The sequence below is a fragment of the Mus musculus genome, chromosome 18 (genome assembly GCF_000001635.26).
Source record: "Mus musculus strain C57BL/6J chromosome 18, GRCm38.p6 C57BL/6J".
NCBI lineage: Eukaryota > Metazoa > Chordata > Mammalia > Rodentia > Muridae > Mus > Mus musculus.
The window spans coordinates 7,256,737-7,283,144 of record NC_000084.6 but is presented as its reverse complement, the minus strand read 5'-3'; the positions used below and the strand labels follow the sequence as shown (position 1 = coordinate 7,283,144).

Sequence of the window (26,408 nt, the reverse complement as noted above, 5' to 3'; positions counted from 1 at the left end):
CCTAATGCTTGCATTGAGTCACAGAATAGATCTTCCTTAGGGCAAATCCCTTTTGTCAACAGAAAAAGCATTATTTTTCAAATTGAAATTGTAAATATACCTTATATAAATAAATATATATTACCCTTCTCTTTATATAAATTTAAGATGGATGTGTATTTGTTTTTTAAATTATTAAGAACATTACTACTTACTATTAAGCAAACCCCTACATAGGAAAAAATAAGGAAAAAGTATCATTTTGAATTTTAGATTGTCATTTGTAAGTGGTTGTATTTATTAGCAGAGGGTCTCATCCTGACTTTAGTGTTTCGTTGGAATCCCCTAGCCATTCTGCAGTTCTGGCTCTGAACAGTCAGGGCTTTTGCCAGCTAACACTCTCAAGACCATGTGTCCTGCCATGTTAGGCCAAAGCCTCTGGCCTCGGCCCACTCCCTGCCTCAGCTCTTCTGTGGCAGGTTGGGGCTGGAACCTTTAAATTTCTTCCCAACCCTCCATCTGGAGCTCCTGCTCCTCTCTTGAAGGGGTGCTCAGTGTCTCTGTGGTCTGCCTATTGCTTGTGCACAGCTTTAGGCCTTTAGTTTTGTGACTATGAATTGGGCTGTTGAGGCCCCAGCAGGCTGGCATGTATTCCAGGTCTCCATTCTCTCTATAAGCAGTTGCCTTCTTTTTAAAAGTTGTAAAGTGCTGCTTTCTTTTCTTTTATTTCTTTCGTTTTAAAAAGATTTTTCCTCTTTTCTTAAAAAGACAGAGCTGTAAAGTTGTTTTGTTTTGGGGGAGAATCGGTGCCTCTATCAGGAAAGTTATCTAAGGTTAGTTTGGGTCCCATATGTAGAAGCTAGCTCTGGTTCTTCCTCCTAGCCCCATGCCCCTAGAAATAAGACTCAGACTCAAAAAATATGTTTACAAATACCTAGGCCATATAACTAGGCTCTACTCTTATTAGATCAAACTTAACATAACCCATTTATTTTAATCTACATCCTGCCCCCTACATGGCTGGTTGTCTGTGCTCAGGTAACAAGTGTTCCTTGTATCACATCTTCCTGGGCAAATCTCCCATGTCAATCTCCAGTGGTTTGCACTATCTCAGAATCCTTTTGTTTAGCAGATGTACCACCTTCTATTCTACCTTTTGCTAAAGGCCATAGGTTTGTTTTTTGTTTTTTGTTTTTTTGTTTTTTTGTTTTGTTTTGTTTTGGTTTTTTTCCATTTTTATTAGGTATTTAGCTCATTTACATTTCCAATGCTATACCAAAAGACCCCCATACCCACCCACCCCCACTCCCCTACCCACCCACTCCCCCTTTCTGGCCCTGGCGTTCCCCTGTACTGGGGCATATAAAGTTTGAGTGTCCAATGGGCCTCTCTTTCCAGTGATGGCCGACTAGGTCATCTTTTGATACATATGCAGCTAGAGTCAAGAGCTCCGGGGTACTGGTTAGTTCATAATGTTTTTCCACCTATAGGGTTGCAGATCACTTTAGCTCCTTGGGTACTTTCTCTAGCTCCTCCATTGGGAGCTCTGTGATCCATCCATTAGCTGACTGTGAGCATCCACTTCTGTGTTTGCTAGGCCCCGGCATAGTCTCACAAGAGACAGCTACATCTGGGTCCTTTTGATAAAATCTTGCTAGTGTATGCAATGGTGTCAGCGTTTGGATGCTGAATATGGGGTGGATCCCTGGGTATGGCACTCTCTAGATGGTCCATCCTTTCGTCACAGCTCCAAACTTTGTCTCTGTAACTCCTTCCATGGGTGTTTTGTTCCCAACTCTAAGGAGGGGCATAGTGTCCACACTTCAGTCTTCATTCTTCTTGCGTTTAATTTGTTTAGCAAATTGTATCTTATATCTTGGGTATCCTAGGTTTGGGGCTAGTATCCACTTATCACTGAGTACATATTGTGTGAGTTCCTTTGTGCATGTGTTACCTCACTCAGGATGATGCCCTCCAGGTCCATCCATTTGGCTAGGAATTTCATAAATTCATTCTTTTTAATAGCTGAGTAGTACTCCATTGTGTAGATGTACCACATTTTCTGTATCCATTCCTCTGTTGAGGGGCATCTGGGTTCTTTCCAGCTTCTGGCTATTATAAATAAGGCTGCTATGAACATAGTGGAGCATGTGTCCTTCTTACCAGTTGGGGCATCTTCTGGATATATGCCCAGGAGAGGTATTGCTGGATCTTCCGGTAGTACTATGTCCAATTTTCTGAGGAACCGCCAGACTGATTTCCAGAGTGGTTGTACAAGCCTGCAATCCCACCAACAATGGAGGAGTGTTCCTCTTTCTCCACATCCACGCCAGCATCTGCTGTCACCTGAATTTTTGATCTTAGCCATTCTGACTGGTGTGAGGTGGAATCTCAGGGTTGTTTTGAGTTGCATTTCCCTGATGATTAAGGATGTTGAACATTTTTTCAGGTGCTTTTCTGCCATTCGGTATTCCTCAGGTGAGAATTCTTTGTTCAGTTCTGAGCCCCATTTTTTAATGGGGTTATTTGATTTTCTGAAGCCCACCTTCTTGAGTTCTTTATATATGTTGGATATTAGTCCCCTATCTGATTTAGGATAGGTAAAGATCCTTTCCCAATCTGTTGGTGTTCTTTTTGTCTTATTGACGGTGTCTTTTGCCTTGCAGAAACTTTGGAGTTTCATTAGGTCCCATTTGTCAATTCTCGATCTTACAGCACAAGCCATTGCTGTTCTGTTCAGGAATTTTTCCCCTGTGCCCATATCTTCAAGGCTTTTTCTCACTTTCTCCTCTATAAGTTTCAGTGTCTCTGGTTTTATGTGAAGTTCCTTGATCCACTTAGATTTGACCTTAGTACAAGGAGATAAGTATGGATCGATTCGCATTCTTCTACATGATAACAACCAGTTGTGCCAGCACCAATTGTTGAAAATGCTGTCTTTCTTCCACTGGATGGTTTTAGCTCCCTTGTCGAAGATCAAGTGACCATAGGTGTGTGGGTTCATTTCTGGGTCTTCAATTCTATTCTATTGGTTTACTTGTCTGTCTCTATACCAGTACCATGCAGTTTTTATCACAATTGCTCTGTAGTAAAGCTTTAGGTCAGGCATGCTGATTCCACCAGATGTTCTTTTATCCTTGAGAAGACTTTTTGCTATCCTAGGTTTTTTGTTATTCCAGATGAATTTGCAAATTGCTCCTTCTAATTCGTTAAAGAATTGAGTTGGAATTTTGATGGGGATTGCATTGAATCTGTAGATTGCTTTTGGCAAGATAGCCATTTTTACAATGTTGATCCTGCCAATCCATGAGCATGGGAGATCTTTCCATCTTCTGAGATCTTCTTTAATTTCTTTCTTCAGAGATTTGAAGTTTTTATCATACAGATCTTTCACCTCCTTAGTTAGAGTCACGCCAAGATATTTTATATTATTTGTGACTATTGAGAAGGGTGTTATTTCCCTAATTTCTTTCTCAGCCTGTTTATTCTTTGTATAGAGAAAGGCCATTGACTTGTTTGAGTTTATTTTATATCCAGCTACTTCACTGAAGCTGTTTATCAGGTTTAGGAGTTCTCTGGTGGAATTTTTAGGGTCACTTATATATACTATCATATCATCTGCAAAAAGTGATATTTTGACTTCCTCTTTTCCAATTTGTATCCCCTTGATCTCCTTTTGTTGTCGAATTGCTCTGGCTAATAGTTCAAGTACTATGTTGAAAAGGTAGGGAGAAAGTGGGCAGCCTTGTCTAGTCCCTGATTTTAGTGGGATTGCTTCCAGCTTCTCTCCATTTACTTTGATGTTGGCTACTGGTTTGCTGTAGATTGCTTTTATCATGTTTAGGTATGGGCCTTGAATTCCTGACCTTTCCAAGATTTTTATCATGAATGGGTGTTGGATCTTGTCAAATGCTTTCTCAGCATCTAAGGAGATGATCATGTGGTTTTTGTCTTTGAGTTTGTTTATATAATGGATTACATTGATGGATTTTCGTATATTAAACCATCCCTGCATCCCTGGAATAAAATCTACTTGGTCAGGATGGATGATTGCTTTAATGTGTTCTTGGATTCGGTTAGCGAGAATTTTATTGAGGCTTTTTGCATCGATATTCATAAGAGAAATTGGTCTGAAGTTCTCTATCTTTGTTGGATCTTTCTGTGGTTTAGGTATCAGAGTAATAGTGGCTTCATAAAATGAGTTGGGTAGAGTACCTTCTACTTCTATTTTGTGAAATAGTTTGTGCAGAACTGGAATTAGATCTTCTTTGAAGGTCTGATAGAACTCTGCACTAAACCTGTCTGGTCCTGGGCTATTTTTGGCTGGGAGACTATTAATAACTGCTTCTATTTCTTTAAGTGATATGGGACTGTTTAGATGGTCAACTTGATCCTGACTCAACTTAGGTACCTGGTATCTGTCCAGAAATTTGTCCATTTCGTCCAGGTTTTCCAGTTTTGTTGAGTATAGCCTTTTGTAGAAGGATCTGATGGTGTTTTGGATTTCTTCAGGATCTGTTGTTATGTCTCCCTTTTCAGTTCTGATTTTGTTAATTAGGATTTTGTCCCTGTGCCCTTTAGTGAGTCTATCTAAGGGTTTATCTGTCTTGTTGATTTTCTTAAAGAACCAACTCCTCGTTTGGTTAATTCTTTGAATAGTTCTTCTTGTTTCCACTTGGTTGATTTCACCCCTGAGTTTGATTATTTCCTGCCTTCTACTCCTTTTGGGTGAATTTGCTTCCTTTTTTTCTAGAGCTTTTAGATGTGTTGTCAAGCTGCTAGTATGTGCTCTCTCCCGTTTCTTCTTGGAGGCACTCAGAGCTGTGAGTTTCCCTCTTAGAAATGCTTTCATTGTGTCCCATAGGTTTGGGTACGTTGTGGCTTCATTTTCATTAAACTCTAAAAAGTCTTTAATTTCTTTCTTTATTCCTTCCTTGACCAAGGTATAATTGAGAAGAGTGTTATTCAGTTTCCACATGAATGTTGGCTTTCTGTTATTTATGTTGTTATTGAAGATCAGTCTTAGGCCATGGTGGTCTGATAGGATACATGGGACAATTTCAATATTTTTGTATCTGTTGAGGCCTGTTTTGTGACCAATTATATGGTCAATTTTGGAGAAGGTCCCGTGAGGTGCTGAGAAGAAAGTATATCCTTTTGTTTTAGGATAAAATGTTCTGTAGATATTTGTCAGGTCCATTTGTTTCATAACTTCTGTTAGTTTCACTGTGTCCCTGTTTAGTTTCTGTTTCCAAGATCTGTCCATTGATGAAAGTGGTGTGTTGAAGTCTCCCACTATTATTGTGTGAGGTGCAATGTGTGCTTTGAGCTTTACTAAAGTGTCTTTAATGAATGTGGCTGCCCTTGCATTTGGAGCTTAGATATTCAGAATTGAGAGTTCCTCTTGGAGGATTTTACCTTTGATGAGTATGAAGTGTCCCTCCTTGTCTTTTTTGATAACTTTGGGTTGGAATTCGATTTTATCAGATATTAGAATGGCTACTCCAGCTTGTTTCTTCCTCCCATTTGCTTGGAAAATTGTTTTCCAGCCTTTCACTCTGAGGTAGTGTCTGTCTTTTTCCCTGAGATGGGTTTCCTGTAAGCAGCAAAATGTTGGGTCCTGTTTGTGTAGCCAGTCTGTTAGTCTATGTCTTTTTATTGGAAAATTGAGTCAATTGATATTAAGAGATATTAAGGAAAGGTAATTGTTGCTTCCTTTTATTTTTGTTGTTAGAGTTGGCATTCTGTTCTTGTGGCTGTCTTCTTTTTGGTTTGTTGAGGGATTACTTTCTTGCTTGTTCTATGGCCTGATTTCTGTCCTTGTATTGCTTTTTTTTTTTTCCATTTTTTATTAGGTATTTAACTCATTTACATTTCCAATGCTATACCAAAAGTCCCCCATATCCACCCACCCCCACTCCCCTGCCCACCCACTCCCCCTTTTTGGCCCTGGTGTTCCCCTGTACTGGGGCATATAAAGTTTGCAAGTCCAATGGGCCTCTCTTCCCAGTCATGGCCGATTAGGCCATCTTTTGATATATATGCAGCTAGAGTCAAGAGCTCCGGGGTACTGGTTAGTTCATAATGTTGTTCCACCTATAGGGTTGCAGATCCCTTTAGCTCCTTGGCTACTTTCTCTAGCTCCTCCATTGGGAGCCCTATGATCCATCCATTAGCTGACTGTGAGCATCCACTGCTGTGTTTGCTAGGCCCCGGCATAGTCTCACAAGAGACAGCTACATCTGGGTCCTTTCAATAAAATCTTGCTAGCGTATGCAATGGTGTCAGCGTTTGGATGCTGATTATGGGGTGGATCCCTGGATATGGCAGTCTCTACATGGTCCATCCTTTCATCTCAGCTCCAAACTTTGTCTCTGTAACTCCTTCCATGGGTGTTTTGTTCCCAAATCTAAGGAGGGGCATAGTGTCCACACTTCAGTCTTCATTCTTCTTGAGTTTCATGTGTTTAGCAAATTATATCTTATATCTTGGGTATCCTAGGTTTGGGGCTAATATCCACTTATCAGTGAATACATATTGTGCGAGTTTCTTTGTGAATGTGTTACCTCACTCAGGATGATGCCCTCCAGGTCCATCCATTTGGCTAGGAATTTCATAAATTCATTCTTTTTAATAGCTGAGTAGTACTCCATTGTGTAGATGTACCACATTTTCTGTATCCATTCCTCTGTTGAGGGGCATCTAGGTTCTTTCCAGCTTCTGGCTATTATAAATAAGGCTGCTATGAACATAGTGGAGCATGTGTCCTTCTTACCTGTTGGGGCATCTTCTGGATATATGCCCAGGAGAGGTATTGCTGGATCCTCCGGTAGTACTATGTCCAGTTTTCTGAGGAACCGCCAGATTGATTTCCAGAGTGGTTGTACAAGCCTGCATTCCCACCAACAATGGAGGAGTGTTCCTCTTTCTCCACATCCACGCCAGCATCTGCTGTCACCTGAATTTTTGATCCTAGCCATTCTGACTGGTGTGAGGTGGAATCTCAGGGTTGTTTTGATTTGCATTTCCCTGATGATTAAGGATGTTGAACATTTTTTCAAGTGCTTCTCTGCCATTCGGTATTCCTCAGGTGAGAATTCTTTGTTCAGTTCTGAGCCCCATTTTTTAATGGGGTTATTTGATTTTCTGAAGTCCACCTTCTTGAGTTCTTTATATATGTTGGATTCGTGGAAAGATATTGTGTGAATTTGGGTTTGTCGTGGAATACTTTGGTTTCTCCATCTATGGTAATTGAGAGTTTGGCCGGGTATAGTAGCCTGGGCTGGCATTTGTGTTCTCTTAGTGTCTGTATAACATCTGTCCAGGCTCTTCTGGCTTTCATAGTCTCTGGTGAAAAGTCTGGTGTAATTCTGATAGGCCTTCCTTTATATGTTACTTGACCTTTCTCCCTTACTGCTTTTAATACTCTATCTTTATTTAGTACATTTGTTGTTCTGATTATTATGTTTCGGGAGGAATTTCTTTTCTGGTCCAGTCTATTTGGAGTTCTGTAGGCTTCTTGTATGATCATGGGCATCACTTTCTTTATGTTTGGGAAGTTTTCTTCTATTATTTTGTTGAAGATATTAGCTGGCCCTTTAAGTTGAAAATCTTCATTCTCATCAATTCCTATTATCCGTAGGTTTGGTCTTCTCATTGTGTCCTGGATTTCCTGGATGTTTTGAGTAGGATCCTTTTGCATTTTGTATTTTCTTTGACTGTTGTGTCGATGTTCTCTATGGAATCTTCTGCACCTGAGATTCTCTCTTCCATTTCTTGTATTCTGTTGCTGATGCTCGCATCTATGGTTCCAGATCTCTTTCCTAGGGTTTCTATCTCCAGCGTTGCCTCGCTTTGGGTTTTCTTTATTGTATCTACTTCCCTTTTTAGTTCTAGTATGGTTTTGTTCATTTCCATTACCTGTTTGGATGTGTTTTCCTGTTTTTCTTTAAGGACTTCTACCTGTTTGGCTGTGTTTTCCTGCTTTTCTTTAAGGGCCTGTAACTCTTTAGCATTGCTCTCCTGTAATTCTTTAAGTGACTTATGAAAGTCCTTCTTGATGTCCTCTATCATCATCATGAGAAATATTTTTAAATCTGGGTCTAGATTTTCGGTTGTGTTGGGGTGCCCAGGACTAGGTGGGGTGGGAGTGCTGCGTTCTGATGATGGTGAGTGGTCTTGATTTCTGTTAGTAGGATTCTTACGTTTGCCTTTCGCCATCTGGTAATCTCTGAAGCTAGCTGTTATAGTTGTCTCTGTTAAGAGCTTGTTCTTCAGGTGACTCTGTTAGCCTCTATAAGCAGACCTGGGAGGGTAGCACTCCCCTTAGTTTCAGTGGGTAGAGTATTCTCTGCAGGCAAGCTCTCTTCTTGCAGGGAAGGTACCCAGAGATCTGGTGTTCGAACCGGACTCCTGGCAGAAGTTGTGTTCAACTCACTAGAGGTCTTAGGATCCCGTGTGGAATCCTGTGTGGGCCCTTGCGGGTGTCGGGCGACTCCACTGGCAATGTAGCCCGGGGCTCGAGTGGAGCAGAAGGGGCTTGTGCCCCAGTCAGGCCTGGGTAGTCTGCTTCCCTATGTACCACAGTCTCAGGTTCTGCGCGATTGGATTGGGGCAGGCACTGTGTTCCACTCACCAGAGGTCTTAGGATCCCGTGGGGAATCCTGTGTGGGCCCTTGCGGGTGTCGGGCGACTCCGCTGGCAAGGTAGCCCGGGGCTTGAGTCTTGTTTTTTTTTAACAGGTGATTTATCCATAAAATGCACAAGATATTTTCTCTACACTGAATCTAATTTCTTTTGTTTCTTCTTTGACCATAGCTGCTAACAAACTACAACCAATCTCCCTCAATGACCAGCAACCATGCACCATGCCTTTCAGGGCCCTAGCATGTTTATACCCTCTGAAAAGTTCCCAGAATTCCAAGTGTCACACACAGAAATTATCTAGCTGCTTCTGCTTGAGCACAAGACAAATCACAGTCAGCTGCTACAGACAGTATGAAGGAGCCCCATAGCCCCACCCCTGGGATTAAAACAAAAATACCTTCTTATAATATTTTGGTGTTTTTTTTTAAAAAAAACCAAAATTCCAAAACTGTTGCTCCATAGTTAGAATAAGATAATAGAAGGAATAATTTATTAGACCTTATAGAGAGGATCAAGCAGTTTTTGTTTCTATCAAAGATTATACTGGGAAACATTAAATATTCATTTCAGGTTTAAAAGAAAGACTCGAAAATTCAGAACCAGAAAGACTTTTGTTAATTTCCAAACATTAATGACAGACAGTATAGTTGTGTGTTTCAAATGCAGTACAGAAGAAAAAGAAATTAACTAAAGGCAGAAGCAAGTGGAATATGGCACACGAGAGGGGGCAAGGGGCAGGCAATTATCTAGAGATGTTAGCCCTAGAAAATGAACTCACAGCAATCTGCTACATACAGAGCAAAACACGAATGTGACCACAGGACAGGCTTTTCACCAGTGAAATTCCAAGCCTCGGGCCTTTTGTGACTTCATCAATTAGGATTCTTGAAGTCATTTGATATTTTCATAGTAGAGGAGAGCCAAGACCTCACTGGCTAGAGAGCAAAGCTCTACATGCATAGAAGAGGTACTCAAATGGGGAAGGGGTGGATGGATGGATGAATGATGTAATTAAACCAAGGGGGAGGGTCTTGCCTATACACATCATAAACAGAGACTTCCACACTGAGAGTTTGTAGGAAGTAGGGGTTATTGAATAGAGTGGAAATGAGAATGGTTAAAACACATATTATACAAATTAATTTAAAAATCCCACCAACATGTGTGCACAGGCTGTGACATACTGCTTTCGGCCTTCTGTTGATTGTTCCATTAATCATAGCATCAAATCTTTCCTCCCAAAGGGAAAAACAGAAGAGGAAGGGGAGATTAACTATGAGAGAAAAGGTGAAATTTACAAGGACCTTGTGACATGTTTAAAGGACAAATCACCAGTATTTTCAGAGAATATGTCTAAGCATGTAAGTTCTGATCACTTTTATGTTGCTTGATTTTAACTTTTTATAGCCTTTCCCTCTTTCCATCACTCTAAACTCACTTTAATTTTTTTTTAAATTACTATGAACATGACTACTTACTATTACTATAAAGTAATTTTCAAATGTAAGGTCACATTTTTCGTTCTCCCTCTGTTGAACTCTAATCTATATTGTTCTATTAATTTACCTATTCTAGATGTTTCATATCAGTAGACTCATAGGATCCACTTAATATCTGTGCCTATGTGAGAGAAATCATATTGGGTTTGTTTAGCTTATTTCACTTAGCATGTTGTCTCAGGTTCATCTATCATGTTTAAATTTAATTTCTTTTCATGGCTTCATTTGCTTACATTGACACACATGTTCTACTGTTCTTGTTTCATTTCCCATCACTTGGATAAAACACCCCCAACAAAAGCAACCTAGGGGAGAAAGAGCTTATTTTAGCTCCTAGTACAATGTTATAGTCTGTCACTATAGGGAAGACAACAATACTTGAAATAGCTAGTCATGTGTACAGTTAAGAGCAGAGAGAGGAAATACAGGCATGCTTTTAGTGCTTCTATGGCTTTCCCCACTCTCACACAGTTTAGAATTTCCTGCTAGGGAATGACACCTCCCACACTGCAGGTCTTTCCACATCCGTTAATGGAATCAAGATAATCTCCCACAAACAAGCCACCCTGATCTAGAAAATCTCTCATGTGGATTCCTTTCCTAGGTGACTTTAGATTGTGTCAAGTTGACAATTAAAACCAATCAGTTCACACAAACCATGATGTTATTAAATTGGCCTTTTGTTTTTCACCCATGGACACTAATCTACAAGAATCCATTTGAGTTTGTCCTAGTTTGGGTGGCCACCTGGAAGTGGGCTTTGAGGTTACATGGTAATTCTGTGTCATTCTTGAAGGGGACACCAGACTTTTCCAAAGTAGCTGTAGCATTGTAGATTACAACAGTAATGTACAAGGAGTCCATTTGCTCCTTATTCTCTCCAACTTGTATGTTATGTTGTCTGAAGGGATCTTAATGAGTTACTGGTAGGCCTCTGAGATCTAGCCTGTTTTTTTTGTTTATCTCACTCTACTGCATCCTGTGTGGCATTCTGAAATCATTTATTTTTCAAATATTGTACATATCTTTAAATTTTAAGCTTTCTTATGAAATTATTTTAATTAAGTAACTTGGTTCTTTGACGATTTCCTACATGTATATTTACTTTCTCCCCACTGCCTTTTATTTCCCCCCACCTCTATTAAACACTATCACCCTTTACCAAAGTACAGTTCCCTTGCCCATTTTTTCATTTTTGTTTTATTTTGTGCCCTATTGATTTTAACTTTCCACATAACCACATAACTTGGAACTGACCCTGGTGGGCCCACTGCTTAGAATACAACTGAAGACAATGACTGCCTTTCTGCCTCCTCTTCTGTAGGGTTCTATGAGCTCTGAGGGGAGGGAGTTGATAAAGACATCTCATTTAGAGTTATGTGGTCCAACATCTCTCTATATATATATGTAATGTCTGGCTGTGGGGTTCTGATTTTGTTATCTGTTGCAAGAGGAAGGCTCTTCCATGATGCAGAATCAGGTACCAATTTGTGAGTATAGCAGAATATCATTAGGAATAACTGTATTGTTTCCTTTTTTTAGACTAGTAGTATTTGGTTTTACCCTGGGTCTTTGGACTACTTAGTGTCTGGTTCTTAGTCACTCAAGCAGTGACAGCTATGTATTTCATTTCATGAAATGATATCAAATTGTACATCAGTTGATTACCAGTTGGTCACTCTCACAAGGTCACCATTACTCTCACATATTTTGTAGGCAGTTCAGATCAGACTTTAAGGATTGGTTGGTGTTTAGGTTTCTCTTTAGGTAGCATGCAGAATAACTTTCTATGTCAAAGACACTACAACATGGGAGTGAAGGCTCTATGTAGCTCAATATCTTTGTGTTCAATGAGTTGTGAAGGCATTATCATTAGCAATGGGGCCTTGTTTTCAGTTATGGAGAGAAACCTATTGTCTTGGCAACAACCTTGGTTGTTTGGAGATTTTCATGGGGCTCTTGACCAGCTACTCAATTAGATGAAACCCAATCCTGGTACTGGAAGATTTGCTTGGTAACAAGAGATGGCCGGTTCTGTTTCCTTTGTTATTTGCAGACTTCATTAGGGTTGTCTTCATGTATTATATAGGAAGCTTTTAGTGCCCTAGGTTTTCAATACACTCCTCAAATGACCTTTAGTTCTAGCTGTCTCACCCTTCATTCCTTCCTTCAGTCTCATCTCCCCTACTCCTTCCTACTTGATCATCTTGTTCTTGTCCCTCCCACTCTTTTACACCCATACAATCTATTCCATCCCCCACCTCCCAGGGGATCCATATGTCCCACGTAATCCCTTCCTCTATGCCTATCCTCTCTGAGGGTATGGGTTGTAGCTTGGTATCATTTATTTTATAGCTAATATTCAGATATAAGAGAATAAGACAATATTTATTATTCTGGGCCCAGATTAGCTTACTCAGGATGATTTCTAATAGTTCTATCCATTTTCTTGAAATTCCCATGTCATTTTTAAAGAGCTGAGTAATACTCCATTGTGAAAATATACTACAACTTCTTTATCCATTTATCAAAATGGGAATCTATGTTGTTTCCAATATCTGGCTATTATGAATAGAGCAGCATGGAGCATGGTTGAACAAGTGTCTCTGTGGTAGAATGAAGAGTCCTTTGAGTATATGCCCCAGAGTGGAATAGGTGAACTTAAGGTAGATTGATTCCCATTCTACTGAAGAACTGCCCCACTAATTTCCACAGTGGCTGTATAAGTTTATAGCCCCATAAGGAATAGGTGTTTCCCTTACTTGCACCTCACATTGTTTTATTGATCTTAGTTGTTCTGACAGGTATAAGATGAAATCTTAAAGTAGTTGATTTGCATTTTATCTGGTGACTAAGGATGTTGAACATTAGCAAACACAGAAGTGGATGCTCACAGTCAGCTATTGGATGAATCACAGGGCCCTCAATGGAGGAGCTAGAGAAAGTACCCAAGGAGCTGGGGGGATCTGCAACCCTATAGCTGGAACAACAATATGAACTAACCAGTACCCCCGGAGCTCGTGTCTCTAGCTGCATATGTAGCAGAAGATGGCGTAGTCGGCCATCAGTGGAAAGAGAGGCCCATTGGTCTTGCAAACTTTATATGCCTCAGTACAGGGGAACGCCAGGGCCAAGAAGAGGGAGTGGATGGGAGGGGAGTGGGTGGGGAAGTGTGTGGGGGACTTTTGGGATAGCATTGGAAATGTAAATGAAATAAATACCTAATAAAAAATATATATGCTTCAAAAAAAAAGAGCTTTTCAACCATTTGAGTTTCCTATTTTTATAATTTTCTGGTTAATGTGAACTCCATTTTATAAATTGGATTATTTGTTTTCTTGATAGTATTTAAAAGTTCCTTATATATATGCATTAGATATTAGCTGTCTATCAGATGTGGAATTCACAAAAAAAAAAAAATGTTCCCATTTTGTAGCCTGCTTTTTCCAAATGATGGTACCTGTTTTCTTACAGAATCTTTTCAGTTTCATGAGCTCCCATTTTTTAATTGTTGATCTTAGTGCCTGTGCTAATGGTATTCTGTTCAGAAAATCTATGAGTTTAAAGCTATTCTCCACTTTCTCTTCTATCAGCTTCAGTGTACCTGGTTTTATGTTGAGGCCTTTGATCTATTTGGAGTTGCATTTTGTGCATGTTGATAAAAATTTATCTATTTGCATTCTTCCATATGCTGCCATCCAGTTTGACCAGCACCATTGTTGAAGATAATCTCTTTTTTTCCAATATGTATTTTTGGCTTTTTTATGGAAAAGCAAGTTAAGTGTCTGTCCATAGGTGTGTGAGTTTATGTCTGGGCTGTCAATTCAATTCCATTTATCAGTCTTGACCACTGAGCCATCTCTACAGACCCAGGATATGTCTTCTATTTATGGTTTAGTTTTCATGTGGTTTAGTTTCATTTATGGTTTAATTTTCATTGGTTTTAGTTACCAATACAGGGATGGAGTTTTGGATTCTCTGTTTACAAAAGGTGATGAGTTGTATGTCGGTCTGTGCATGCTGCCTTAGAGCTGAGTTCAGAAACATTACATGCCGGGCTTGGTGGTGCACTCCTTTAATCCCAGCACTCGGGAGGCAGAGGCAGGCAGATTTCTGAGCTCGAGGCCAGCCTGGTCTACAAAGTGAGTTCCAGGACAGCCAGGGCTACACAGAGAAACCCTGTCTTAAAAACAAAAATAAACAAAAACAAACACAAACAAACAAACAAAAACTCCCAGAAACATCACGTTACTCTGTTCTTGACTCTGAGTAAGGTCTTGGTCTTGAAGTTGCCCTTATTCAATTTGAGTTGCTAAGCCACAGCAAGTAGATGCCTATGAGAGTCAGCTGACTTCATCCAGTCCTTAGCTTCAGATGGCACTAATCAGATGTGATGTCACTGTAACCATTACTCTTATTTTTTTTAAATAAAGGAGATTAGGTTTACTGAGGAGCAACAGAAGGATAATCAGATTTTTGAGAAACCCAAGACAGAAGATGGGCACTCATCTGTAGCTGGCTCAGAGAAGAGTAAAATTGAAAAGATTAGCTTTGGGAAAAGTCCTATGACCAAGAGATTGGAGCCAAGCTTAAACTGGAGAGTAACTGTTGATTACAAAGAGTAAGCTGTTGTTTATGTGGGTTTTCTGATGCATCTTTAATCACTACATATTTGCCTATTTTTTTTCCTGGAATTGTATGCCATGTTAGAAAATACAGTGTGTATTTGCATGTCTTTACTGTTTGATTCCCTTTTCCTTCTTTACACATCCCAAATGGAAAAATATAGTGGCAAGAGTGCTTGCACTTGGACAGCTGTGATGGGAGCAAAATACTTGTTACTTTTGTATAGTAGGTTAAGTAAGAGCAAGTGATATGAGGTAAAAATGATGCTAAAACACACTGGGAAATATCATGGCATATTAGCATGTAATGGTAGGGAAAAGGTTATGATCACACTGACATGGAGCTCATCAGGAAAACTTTTGTAGCAGTAGTGTAAGCAGAACTTAGTAGTTTAAGAAGATGGAGTCTCAACGGTGTTAACAGATCTATATAAAGTGGATACTGGGATACTGTCTTAGTTAGGGTTGCTATTGCTATGATGAAACACAATGACCAAAAGAAACTTGGGGAGGAAATGGTTTATTCACTCAAACTTCCAGATAACAGTTCCTTGTCAAAAGCAGTGAATGCAGGAACTCACATAAATCAGGACCTTGTAGGTAGGAACTGATTGCCCAGCCTGTTTTCTTATAGAACCCAGGACCACCAGCCCAAGGGTGGCCCCATCCTCAACTGAGCCCTCTCTCTGCAATCACTAATTAAGACAATGCCCTACAGTTTTGCCTTTCTATAGCCCATCTCATGGAGACATTTTCTCAATTGAAGTTCCCTTCTTTCTAATGACTTTAGATTGTGTCAAGTTGAGATAAAATTATCCAGTGGACATACTAAACATAAGAAAATAGTAAGTAAAGATTAAGAATTATTGCTACTCAAAGGCTGAGAAGACAGCTCAACCAATAAAGTGTTTGCCTTGCAAGTGTGGACAACCTGACTTTAATTCACAAAACTCAAAAGCAGAAACAAAACAGCAGATATAGTGGTATATACTTGTAATTTCCTCATACTGATGGGGAAATGCAGATAGGTGGATCCCTGGAATTTTCTGGCAGCCAGCTTAGTCTACTTGCTTGATTCCAGGCCAGCAAGAGACCCTGTTTCAAATAAAAAGTGACAGTGCTTGGGGAATAATACACACACACACACACACACACACACACACACACACACACACACACACAAACACACACATGCACACTTACACATGCATGCACACACACACATATGCACATACAAGTGTGTGTCATTGCTACTCAAATTTGGGGGTTGTCAGAAGTTCCTAGAGTAAATTAGTCATGTTTCCATTAACAAGAAGCCCAAGTTGTTTAACTTACAAAGAAGAAATAGTTGATTATGGGTCATGATTCACCAGTACAACATACTGAAGCTCAGTTTTGTAATATATTTATTTAGCCACAAAAGCTCTATAAAAGATAGCCAAGAGGAAAAACAAGGAAAATTGGAAAAGTCATCATCGGTGTCTGTGGCCCCAAGCCGTGCACAGTCACATCGGTAAGTTTTGGTTGGTCTGGTCACGTCCTTATAGCCACCCACACAGAATGGCCAACCGCCATGCTGGTTAAAGGCCTCCTTAATACTATACCAGGGACCCAGGGTACTTAACATACTGATGGTTACTAGTGATGCAAGTAAAAATGAGGGTGATGGAGTGCTTTAAGTATACTTTAGGATGCACTTCTAGTGCAGTTGTATGGATCAGAGGTAGGGCTTGCTATGTTCTAAGGAAAGAAATACATCTAAGGTAGAGAGAGGAGAACCCAGTGGAGTGTATACTCCCAGCTTGTCTTACCTCTCATGTCCTAACAAAGTTGTGACATGTGTCTGTGTCTCTTTGCTTATAGATGACTCCTCTAATTCTATAGAGACATATATAATTTCCAATTAAAAAAATTTACACAAGGCCAGCTATGAGCATTGGATATGCTTTTCAGTTTAACAACAACAACAAAAACAACAACATAGCACAAAGGGCTGGTCATTAGTGTTGGAGGGTCTCCTAGCAGTGATAGGAGGAAAGGGAGAGATACTCATAGAAACATGTGCACACTCAATCTAAAATACAGCCCTTAAGATTATCCTGACTGCAGTGATGCTAGCTTTATGTTTTAGCTGACTATAATACATTTATTCAATGTGTTTAAGACTTTTTGTTGAAGCTTTTTTATTTTGAAATAATGGCTCTGTCTTAGTCAGGGTTTCTATTCCTGCACAAACATCATGACCAAGAAGCAAGTTGGGGAGGAAAGGGTTTATTCGGCTTACACTTCCATGCTGCTGTTCATCACCAAAGGAAGTCAGGACTGGAACTCAAACAGGTCAGGAAGCAGGAGCTGATACAGAAGCCACGGAGGGATGTTCTTTACTGGCTTGCCTCTCCTGGCTTGCTCAGCCTGCTTTCTTATAGAACCAAGACTACCAGCCCAGAGATGGTCCCACCCACAAGGGTCTTTTCCCCCTTGATCACTAATTGAGAAAATGCCTTACAGTTGGATCTCATGGAGGCATTTCCTCAACTGAAGCTCCTTTCTCTGCGATAACTCCAGCTGTGTCAAGTTGACACAAAACTAGCCAGTACAGGCTCATAGGAAGCTGCAATGGCAGTGCTCTCAGTATCTTCTACCCTGCTTCCTTCAGTGACAACACTACACAGTCACAGCACCACGACATAACCAGTGAGTGTATTATTTACCCATGAATGCTAGGGTAAATTCACCCCATATTATAATGACAGCATTCAGAACACAGAACTTCCCCACACATGGGCTCTCTCATGTTACCCCTCATGGTCACATCTAGTCTCATCTCTAACTCCAGCCGACCATTCCTCTGTTCTCCAGGTCACTGATTAGTATTTAAGACTTAAGTGACCTTTCAGTGTTTACTGTTTCTCTCTACCATTTTCTCTCTTTCCCTATATTTCTGTGGACTACTTAAGCATTTTGATTTGTCTGTAGACTTTTGGGATGCATCTCTTTATATAGCTCTGTATTGCCTTTGCTCCAGGTGGGTTTGTGTGCATGGCTGCATGCATGCATATGTGTATGTGTGTGTGATGAATACTGTTTGCTAATGCTGTCTTTTAGCAGATGTGTAGAAATCTTGTTTTTCTTCTGAGGCTCACAAGGCATTGATGTCATCTGCTATGTGAGTACAGATTGTTGTGTTGTTGCTACAGCCCTGCTCACGCTGTAGCTAATACTGAGGACTCCGTGTTACTGTTCTTAGTAAGGGTGGTGAGAAGGTTGAAGAGACTGTCAGCGAGAGCTCCTCAGAGAGTGAGGAGGACGAGGAGCCTCCAGACCACCGCCAGGAAGCCAATGCAGACCTCCCTTCGGAATACTGGCAGATTCAGAAGCTGGTGAAATATTTAAAGGTAAGACAAATCTTTACAGTATTTTGTGGAAATTCTTTTCTAAATACATGACATGGCCCTTAAGTAAGAGCAGTGTGCACTGTGGTTGTCATTTGCATATACAAAGGAAAGGTCTTATTATTCTGAGCAATCAAGCTTAGACCTTGTAAAGCACAACCTAACTAGCACTAACCTAACTCTCTCCTGGTGTGTGTGTGTGTGTGTGTGTGTGTGTGTGTGTGTGTGTGTGTGTGACAGTGTTGGGGGTTAGGAATTACTGTGGTCAATAGCAAGTGTTGACTTAATCTGTGTTTCATGATTTTCATTTAGTATGGTAGAAAGAGAGCATGGAGCTTTTCTTAACTTGGATCACTGGCTAGTAGGTGGCTATTGAAGAGTTGTGGCTTGATCCTCAATATCAGCAATGAAGTAGATGAAATACCTGCACCACAGGACCTTTCAAGATTGAGAACCTCGTTTGAAATATGTATTGTAGCATCTCATATAGTAGGTGCTTAAAATATGCTTCACTTTTTAAAAAAAAATTTTTTAGATTTATTTATTTATTATATGTAAGTACACTGTAGCTGTCTTCAGACACTCCAGAAGAGGGAGTCAGATCTTGTTACAGATGGTTGTGAGCCACCATGTGGTTGCTGGGATTTGAACTCCAGACCTTCGGAAGAGCAGTCAGGTGCTCTTACCCACTAAGCCATCTCACCAGCCCTTTTTTTTTAATACATTTTTTAAAGATTTATTTATTTATTATATGTGTGTACACTGTAGCTGTCTTCAGATACTCCAGAAGAGGGCATCAGATTTTTGTTACGGATGGTTGTGAGCCACCATGTGGTTGCTGGGATTTGAACTCAGGACCTTTGGAAGAGCAGTCAGTGCTCTTAACCACTAAGCCATCTCACCAGCCCTATGCTTCACTTTTAAAATAAGGTTATTTGTTTTCTGGAGTCCAGCTTCTTGAGTTCTTTGTATATATTGGATATTAGTCCCCTATCAGTTTTAGGATTGGTAAATATCCTTTCCCAATCTGTTGGTGGGCTTCTTGTCTTATTGACAGTGTCTTTTGCCTTACAGAAGCTTTGCAATTTTATGAGGTCCCATTTGTCGATTCTTGATCTGACAGTACAAGCCATTGCTATTCTGTTCAGGAATTTTCCCCCTGTGCCCATATCTTTGAGGCTTTCCCCCACTTTCTCCTCTATAAGTTTGTGTCTCTAGTTGCATATGTAGCAGAGGATGGCCTAGTTGACCATCAATGGGAGGAGAGGTCCTTGGTCTTACAAATATTATATGCCCCAGTACAGGGGAATGCCAGGGCCAGGAAGCAGGAGTGGGTGGGTTGGGGAACAGAGGAGGGGGAGGGTATAGGGGCTTTTCGGGATAGCATTTGAAATGTAAATAAAGAAAATATCTAATAAAAAATTGAAAAAAAAGATACGGCTCACTTCCATGTCTCTAGTCAGAAGAGACATGAAAATACCTTACATGATGAGTAGCCCATAAGAAGTATATAAATATTTGAATGGAGGAAGGGCCAAGGAAAATGCTGCAGCCCAAATTGACATTTCTTGCTGCTCTGGTAAAGCCTTCTTTAAAGCTGAAGTCCAAAACTATAGGTGAAAAAAATGGGACAAAATATTTTGACTACCTTATATTTCTTCTTTTTTCCCATATCTTTGGCCAGATTGGCCAAGGCTATTGCCTCCTCACCTCAAGATAGCATATAAAACAGCTTTTGTGCGTGATTTGAGAATCTGACAAAGGCCCTCTGAATGGATGGTCTCAAATTAGTGAAGACATTGTGAAATGTATTTTAATTCTCTTTTGGGAATTCGGGTTCTCAGTCTCCTCTGATGTGAATCATGATGACGTTACTGGTTAGAAGGAATTCATTTAACAGGCAAGTGTACAATGCTCTGACAGTCAAGGTAGGCATTTCTAGGCACCAGGGCAGGTCCATGTCAGAACAGTAGCTACCACAGTCTGATTAGCTTTTCTGTGTCTGTTTTTGTGTCCCAATGTGTATCAGCTACTAAAGTGACTTGTTCTTGCAAAAATAAGTGCTTATTGATGGGAGCAATGAATCGATCAGTAAAGGGCTTGTTATGTAAGACTGAGTTTGGATTCTCAGAACCTATAAAAAATGCTAGACATGATCATACAAATCTGTCACGTGAAGCAGTGGTAGAGACAGGCCAACCTCAGGAGCTTGTTAACCAATCAGTGAGCTCTTGATTCAGTGAGTGAGCCTTTCTCAACTGGTGGAAGCTAAAGGAGAAAAAATAATAAGCAATCCTGCTCAGCTGAAAACCTATAACTACCAAAACTACTGGCCTGTTAAGATGACCCCAGTGGAGTAGTAATGGTATATTTTACTTGGAGCTAACAAATAGCAGTATAATTGTACTTAAGACCTGGGGAATAGAAAGGAATGCATGCCAAGTACTATAAACCCATCAACTACCAATAGCTGGCATGTCATATACCCTAGAGGAGAACCTACTACTGACATTTATAATTTCTAACTACTTTAAATACTGACTCCTATACACACAGATAAGTCTAATTCTTGACTCTATAACTATAGAAACTTCTTTTTGTACCAGAGATCCACAACTGTTCATAATACAGACAATAAGTGACCACAGAGTCCCCATTCCCTCTAGGTACATCTATAATGCAACTCCTTAATCTAAGGATTAGGGAAAATTGTGGAAGATGGGACAGAAAGATTGTGAGAGCCAGAAGATCAAGGCACCTCCAGTGAAATAATGTGTCATAGATATGAAATGGACTTTGTACCCATGAAATCTGAGCAATATGGTTGCTTAAACAAGACCTGAATAGTGACAGCCCCAGTCCTCTCCCCTAGATGGGGAGCTGCAGGCAATCACTGGTTACTAAGAAAGGAAGAATTAACTTTCCTCAGGGTCACATACCCTAGTAAGTTATCCAGTTCCAATGAGATCAGTGGTAACCACATGTATATATGAGCAATGCTAGATTTACTCAGTTGATTATGTACATATACATGCAACAATAGTTAGAGAAGGGGTCATTAATCTGAGAGGAAGTGGGATATGGGAGATGTTAGAGGTGGAAGCAGGAGGGGTGGAAATAATGTAAATGCTCTACTCATATATGAAATTCTCAAAAAAGTTACAGAGCAAGTGGACATGTGCTACTAGTTGTTGGGGTGTCAACTCTTAGCCTTCACACATATACACAAATACTACACACAAAAAGAAATATATTACATATAAAATAGCAGTATAAATTTATATACCCAGTATATAAATGTTTTTAAAATACTTACAATGAAGAAAGGCTACTCTCTAGTCACTTGTATTGGAGAAACTAAAGATATACATGCAAATGGATGAAATTGGGGGGGGGTCGCACTGTATACTCAATGGGGAGAGAGCCTGCTGCACAAGTTCAGATCTCTAATACCTATGCAAGTACCTGGAAGGTGTAGAACCTGCCTGTAATCCCAGAGCATGGGAGGAAATGACAGAATTCCCAGAGCAAGCTGGGTAGACTACTTGTGGGAATGATTGTGCAAGACACCTTACATCATCCTGCTCTCAGCCATCATGGCCTCCTTCAGCAAGTAGGGGATCCCAGCTTCCCTTGCTTATACTTGTGATGCCAAACTAGAACTTTCTACGTCAGTCCCATAGGGGAATGTGGACATCTCAACCCTACCAAGACGTAGTCTTCTTCTGAACAATGTAAATGCAAGCACAGAAAGAACAAAGATGGCTTAAACAAAGGAGAAAGGATAGATGAATAGGTACAACCAACAAAATCCTCCAGTGTGCACAGCAACACAAACATGGAAAACCAAGAAAGGTGATGAGACTCCTCCAAAATTATTCATCCCATATTAATGATGACTAATGAAAATGACCTGGAAGAACTTCCAGAGAAAGAATTCAAAAGAATGTTTATAAGCATGCTCAAACAGCTCAAAGACTACATACATGTATTAATAGAGAGCATAAACAATGAGGTGAAAAAGATAAGAAAATCAATCCAAAGTATGAAAATAGAGTTTAATCAAGAGATTGTGAAACAAAAATGAGACTGAAATGATGTTGGAAATGAAAAGTATAAGCCTAATACAAACTTTAGTAGAAAACCTCAGGACAGTAGGTCACATAGGAAACAGAGATTCATGCTGAAAGGCACAGTAGAGAAATTTGATCACTCAGTAAAAGTCAATGAGAAATTAATAAAAAGAGAACAGAAGCTGGAAGAGCTCCACAGCACCATAACAGAGCTAATTTTCAGACACCAAGCATATAATGAAGAGAATTCTACAAGGAAGGCATGGAGAACATTGTCTATATTATCATGGAAAACAAAAAAGAAAGAATCCCCAAATCTAGAGAGCGTCCCAGCTACGTATTAGAGACCCACAGATTTACAAATAGATAGGACCAGAAAAGAAACGCTCAATGATATAGTTTTAAAAAAAAGTAAAAATGCATAATAAGAGGTGTTGAAAACTCTCTTGAGAGAAATATGAAGTCACTTAGAAAGGCAGACCCATAAGACTAACACCTGATTGATAGAGCAGTCAAAGTCAGAGGGCCTGGAAAGATGTATTTCAAGTTCTGAAGAACCACAATTTCCAAATTAAGACTATTATACCTAGCAAAAGTATTTATTAAAATTGGAAGAGAAATAAAAACTTTTCATGATAAAATGCTGGTAGGAGTGAAAGCTGGTGCAGCCACTTGGGAAATGAATGTGGAAGTTCTTGAGAATGCTGAAAGTAGATGAGCATACCAGCTCTACAACTCCTGGGCATGTTCCCAAAGGACTCTTGTGATGACTTCTCTTGGTTGTCAACTTGACTATATCTAGAATGAACTACAATCCAGAAATGGATTGTAGACCTGTAGCCTGAATCTTGAGGCTGGAAGACAGAAGCTTTTGATCCAGATAGTGAGGGGGGATGATACAGGCTCTTAGTCTGCATCAGTACATACTTTCAATCCAGATTTTGAGGCATACATTGAATCTGGGACATACTTTCTACTGGAGGCCTATATAAGATCAATGAGAAAAGGAAGGATTCCTTGTTCTCTGCCTGCTTGCACTTAATTGCCAGCACATCTGGAGAACCTGCTTCTTCAGGATTCTGGCTTACACAGAAGACCAGCCTTTGGAAAAAGAGCAGGAGAACCTTGATGTTTTCCAAGAGCCCATTGTCTTTTTTTTTTTTTTCATGCAAAAAGGCAGAGTCAGATAAGGCAGAACCATAAGAACAATGAGGTAGGCAGAAGCATGGCTTTTGATGTTGGAAAGATAACAGTGGGATTCTACTTACCAGCTCAGTAGCTTTGCGGGGGGGTGGGGGGGGAGTGGGGGGGCTGGCACACTTTTGTCAACTTCAGTTTCCTCACTGGTAAAGAAGGGAAAAGTGTCCACATGTCAGTACCATGGTGGATACTAAATGCAGCATAACACACCTGGAGTGTTTGACACAGAGTCCTCAGTAATTGCTGGCAGTGATAACTATTTCTATAGTGTATGATTGTGACCGTAGAAGTTGCATGCTGTGGAGTATTGCTCACTTGCCCAGGTGGCCCTCAAGTTTTGCTTTAAAATTTCTAGCAAAACAATAAAAAGAGGAAAATACAGTGAGTTAATATAGTGAAGTATAGACTTATGGTCATTAAATAAAAAGGAGCTAGTTGCCAATTATTCTGGGAGAATTTTGGCCCTTAGAGTGATATGGGAAAGCACTGGGCAAGGGAACACATAGCATGGCTTTCAGATGGCATCCTGCTGGGACCATAGTGAAGAGTCTCTTAATAGCCTAGTTATAGAATGCTACCTTGAGTTTAGCTACTTAGGATAAATCTACACAGCACTGGGCCAAATGGGGATGTGCTGTTTCTGTCCCAGAACAGCTAAGGAAAACATTTATTGATGAAGTGCTACTTATGCTCACACAAGTTATTCATCAGGAGATCATGTGCAAATGTGATACTTTTGGCCAGACATTAAATTGCTCGGAATTCTTATAGCTCCCACAGGTAAAATCTCTTAACATAGCCAATAAAAGGGAAAGTACATCTACAAATGATTTCTAGGTTTTTTTTTCTTTGACACAGGTAACTGTTTTATACAGAGACACAAAAGGATATTAAAAAGTCTCTGAAGCTGGGCAGTGGTGGTACACGCCTTTAATCCCAGCACTTGTGGGGCAGAGGCAGGCAGATTTCTGAGTTTGAGGCCAGCCTGGTCTACAGAGTTCCAGGACAGCCAGTGCTATACAGAGAAACCCTGTCTCGAAAAAAAAGAAAGTCTCTGAAATGCAAAATTGGATGTCCATAGGTAATCTCAAAATAAACATATTTGACATTTTAATTCATGAAATTATGGCTCCAATGTAGAAATGGTAACATTGACCTGACTTTCTGTCTACTGTTTTCCAAGGATAGAATGTCTGTGAGGATGAAAAAAAACAATGAATGAGCTCATTAATATTGAAACAAGTTAATGAACTGTAGCTTATTATTTATCCAGCACTATGAGCTAAGATCCTGGCACATAAGAAAAGGGAATTGATATCGAATTATTTGGCTTTAACCTACATTCACTTCAACTTGCAAAAATTTACACACACACACACACACACACACACACACACACACACACACTCACCTTTTCTCTTGAGATTTTAGAACACATTTTTTAAAAATTAAGGAATATGTTGCATTTTTTTTTCACTCATCAGCCTTCCAACTTCTTTTGCTTCCCTAGCTAATGCGTCTATACACAATTCTCCCACCCATTACTAATCAAGTCAACCCTGCCTGGCTCCTTTGTTCATGTGTGTACTCGCCCTGCTTCCTGATAAGTACGGTCTGTCTTCTGCTGCCATGATGGCTCACCTTGTCAAACTTCTTAACTGTTTCTTTAGTAGAGAGGCACTTACTACCTAAGTCTTTATTGGCACGGTATATTGCTAAGGATCACAAGTTTGACCCTTGAACTTCTGCCTAAATGGTGGTGCAAAAGAAGTTGAGGCTACTGGTGTATTGCTCCTCTGTCCTTCCTCTTAGCCTATTCCCAGGAGCTCATCTTTCCCTGTCAGAGCCCCTCAGTGGATAACTCTCCTCACTCTGCCCTCTCCCTCTCTTAGCTCCCTTTGTCCTTAGAGATACACTTTCACTTTTGCATCTGCTCTCCTGAGACAGATACCTCTTCTTCCATTGCCCAGGAGTACTTTAAAATATTTTAAGAAAAAGATTTTTTTTGCAATGATTAGAGGCTACAGTTTGCTAACATCTGTGCTTTACATTTCTTCTGAGGCCCTAGCGTCACAGTGATGCTATGTGATTCACTTCTAAACATGGTATATGGAAGAAAAAAAAAACCTGAAATAAGAAAAGCATTCATTTGGAAAAGAGAGTTTATCATTCATAAGAGTAGTTATTAAATTGATACAGATGGATAATCTCAGATTCGGGCCAGGTGGGGTATAGGAAGGTAGAAATACAGAGGTTTGCCTTGGAAACACATTAATTTGTGAAGAGTGGCCTTAAATGGAGAAAGAGGGAGTTTAGCAAAGGATAAAATCCTGTGAGAATCCATTTCTATGTGGATTATTCCCAGAATATGGCTCTGAATTGAAGAGAAAACAAGGTGGTGAGGTTACCTCCAGGGCATGGTGGATGACAGTGAAGAGGGTGATGTTATAGGGATGGCTGGTTCTCTGATAGTTTGGAGGGTTTTTTTGGACATCTGGGATGATGTTTCTCTCACCTGTTGGTGTTTACTGGGGCTGTTGCCTGGGGAGAGTGTGTCTGTGCCACTCTGGCCACAGCTCTAAGCTCTGTGAGGTGATGTTAGTACACATTGTTGGAGATACTGAAGTGTTGTACTCAAAAGGTCTGACCCTTGCCTGCTTATTCAAGAATAGAGGAACACAAGGTGGGTTCTCCATTTCTCTAGATGTCCCCCTTCCCTGCAGAATTCTGCTAGGAAAGTGGGCAGGCTGATGATGAAAACATTAGTTTAGAAAGATGTATCTAGTAGCAAGCAGAGGAAAAATGGAGCATAGTGGAAAAGATTAGGCCAGTGACAAGGGGTTACATTGGAGGAATGAGAATTGTCAGGAGGGCCACTCTCTACCTACAGATTCATAAAACACCCATATACATTTCATTTCACATGATCCTTGGACCATAGTGGTTACTCTTCTGTTCTGTTCAGTATCCACAAGTTTAGAATTCAAAGGCATG

At 40.1% G+C, this 26,408-nt stretch overlaps 1 protein-coding gene across 6 annotated transcripts in view; it reads left to right on the top strand.

The window, feature by feature from the left end:
• The window catches only part of Armc4 (armadillo repeat containing 4), a 210,041-nt gene that overhangs the window by 15,129 nt on the left and 168,504 nt on the right, over window positions 1-26,408 (top strand). For 3 of the 6 annotated variants that reach the window (NM_001357492.1, XM_030250622.1, XM_006526312.3), the window contains 4 exons: window positions 9,870-9,986; window positions 14,558-14,745; window positions 16,164-16,262; window positions 17,997-18,144. In NM_001357492.1, the coding sequence (NP_001344421.1) occupies window positions 9,870-9,986; window positions 14,558-14,745; window positions 16,164-16,262; window positions 17,997-18,144 (552 nt within the window). Of the gene's footprint in view, window positions 1-9,545; window positions 9,593-9,869; window positions 9,987-14,557; window positions 14,746-16,163; window positions 16,263-17,996; window positions 18,145-26,408 lie in introns of those variants that run through there. The other 3 variants (XM_011247016.1, XM_011247017.1, XM_006526313.4) reach the window with 3 other exon arrangements.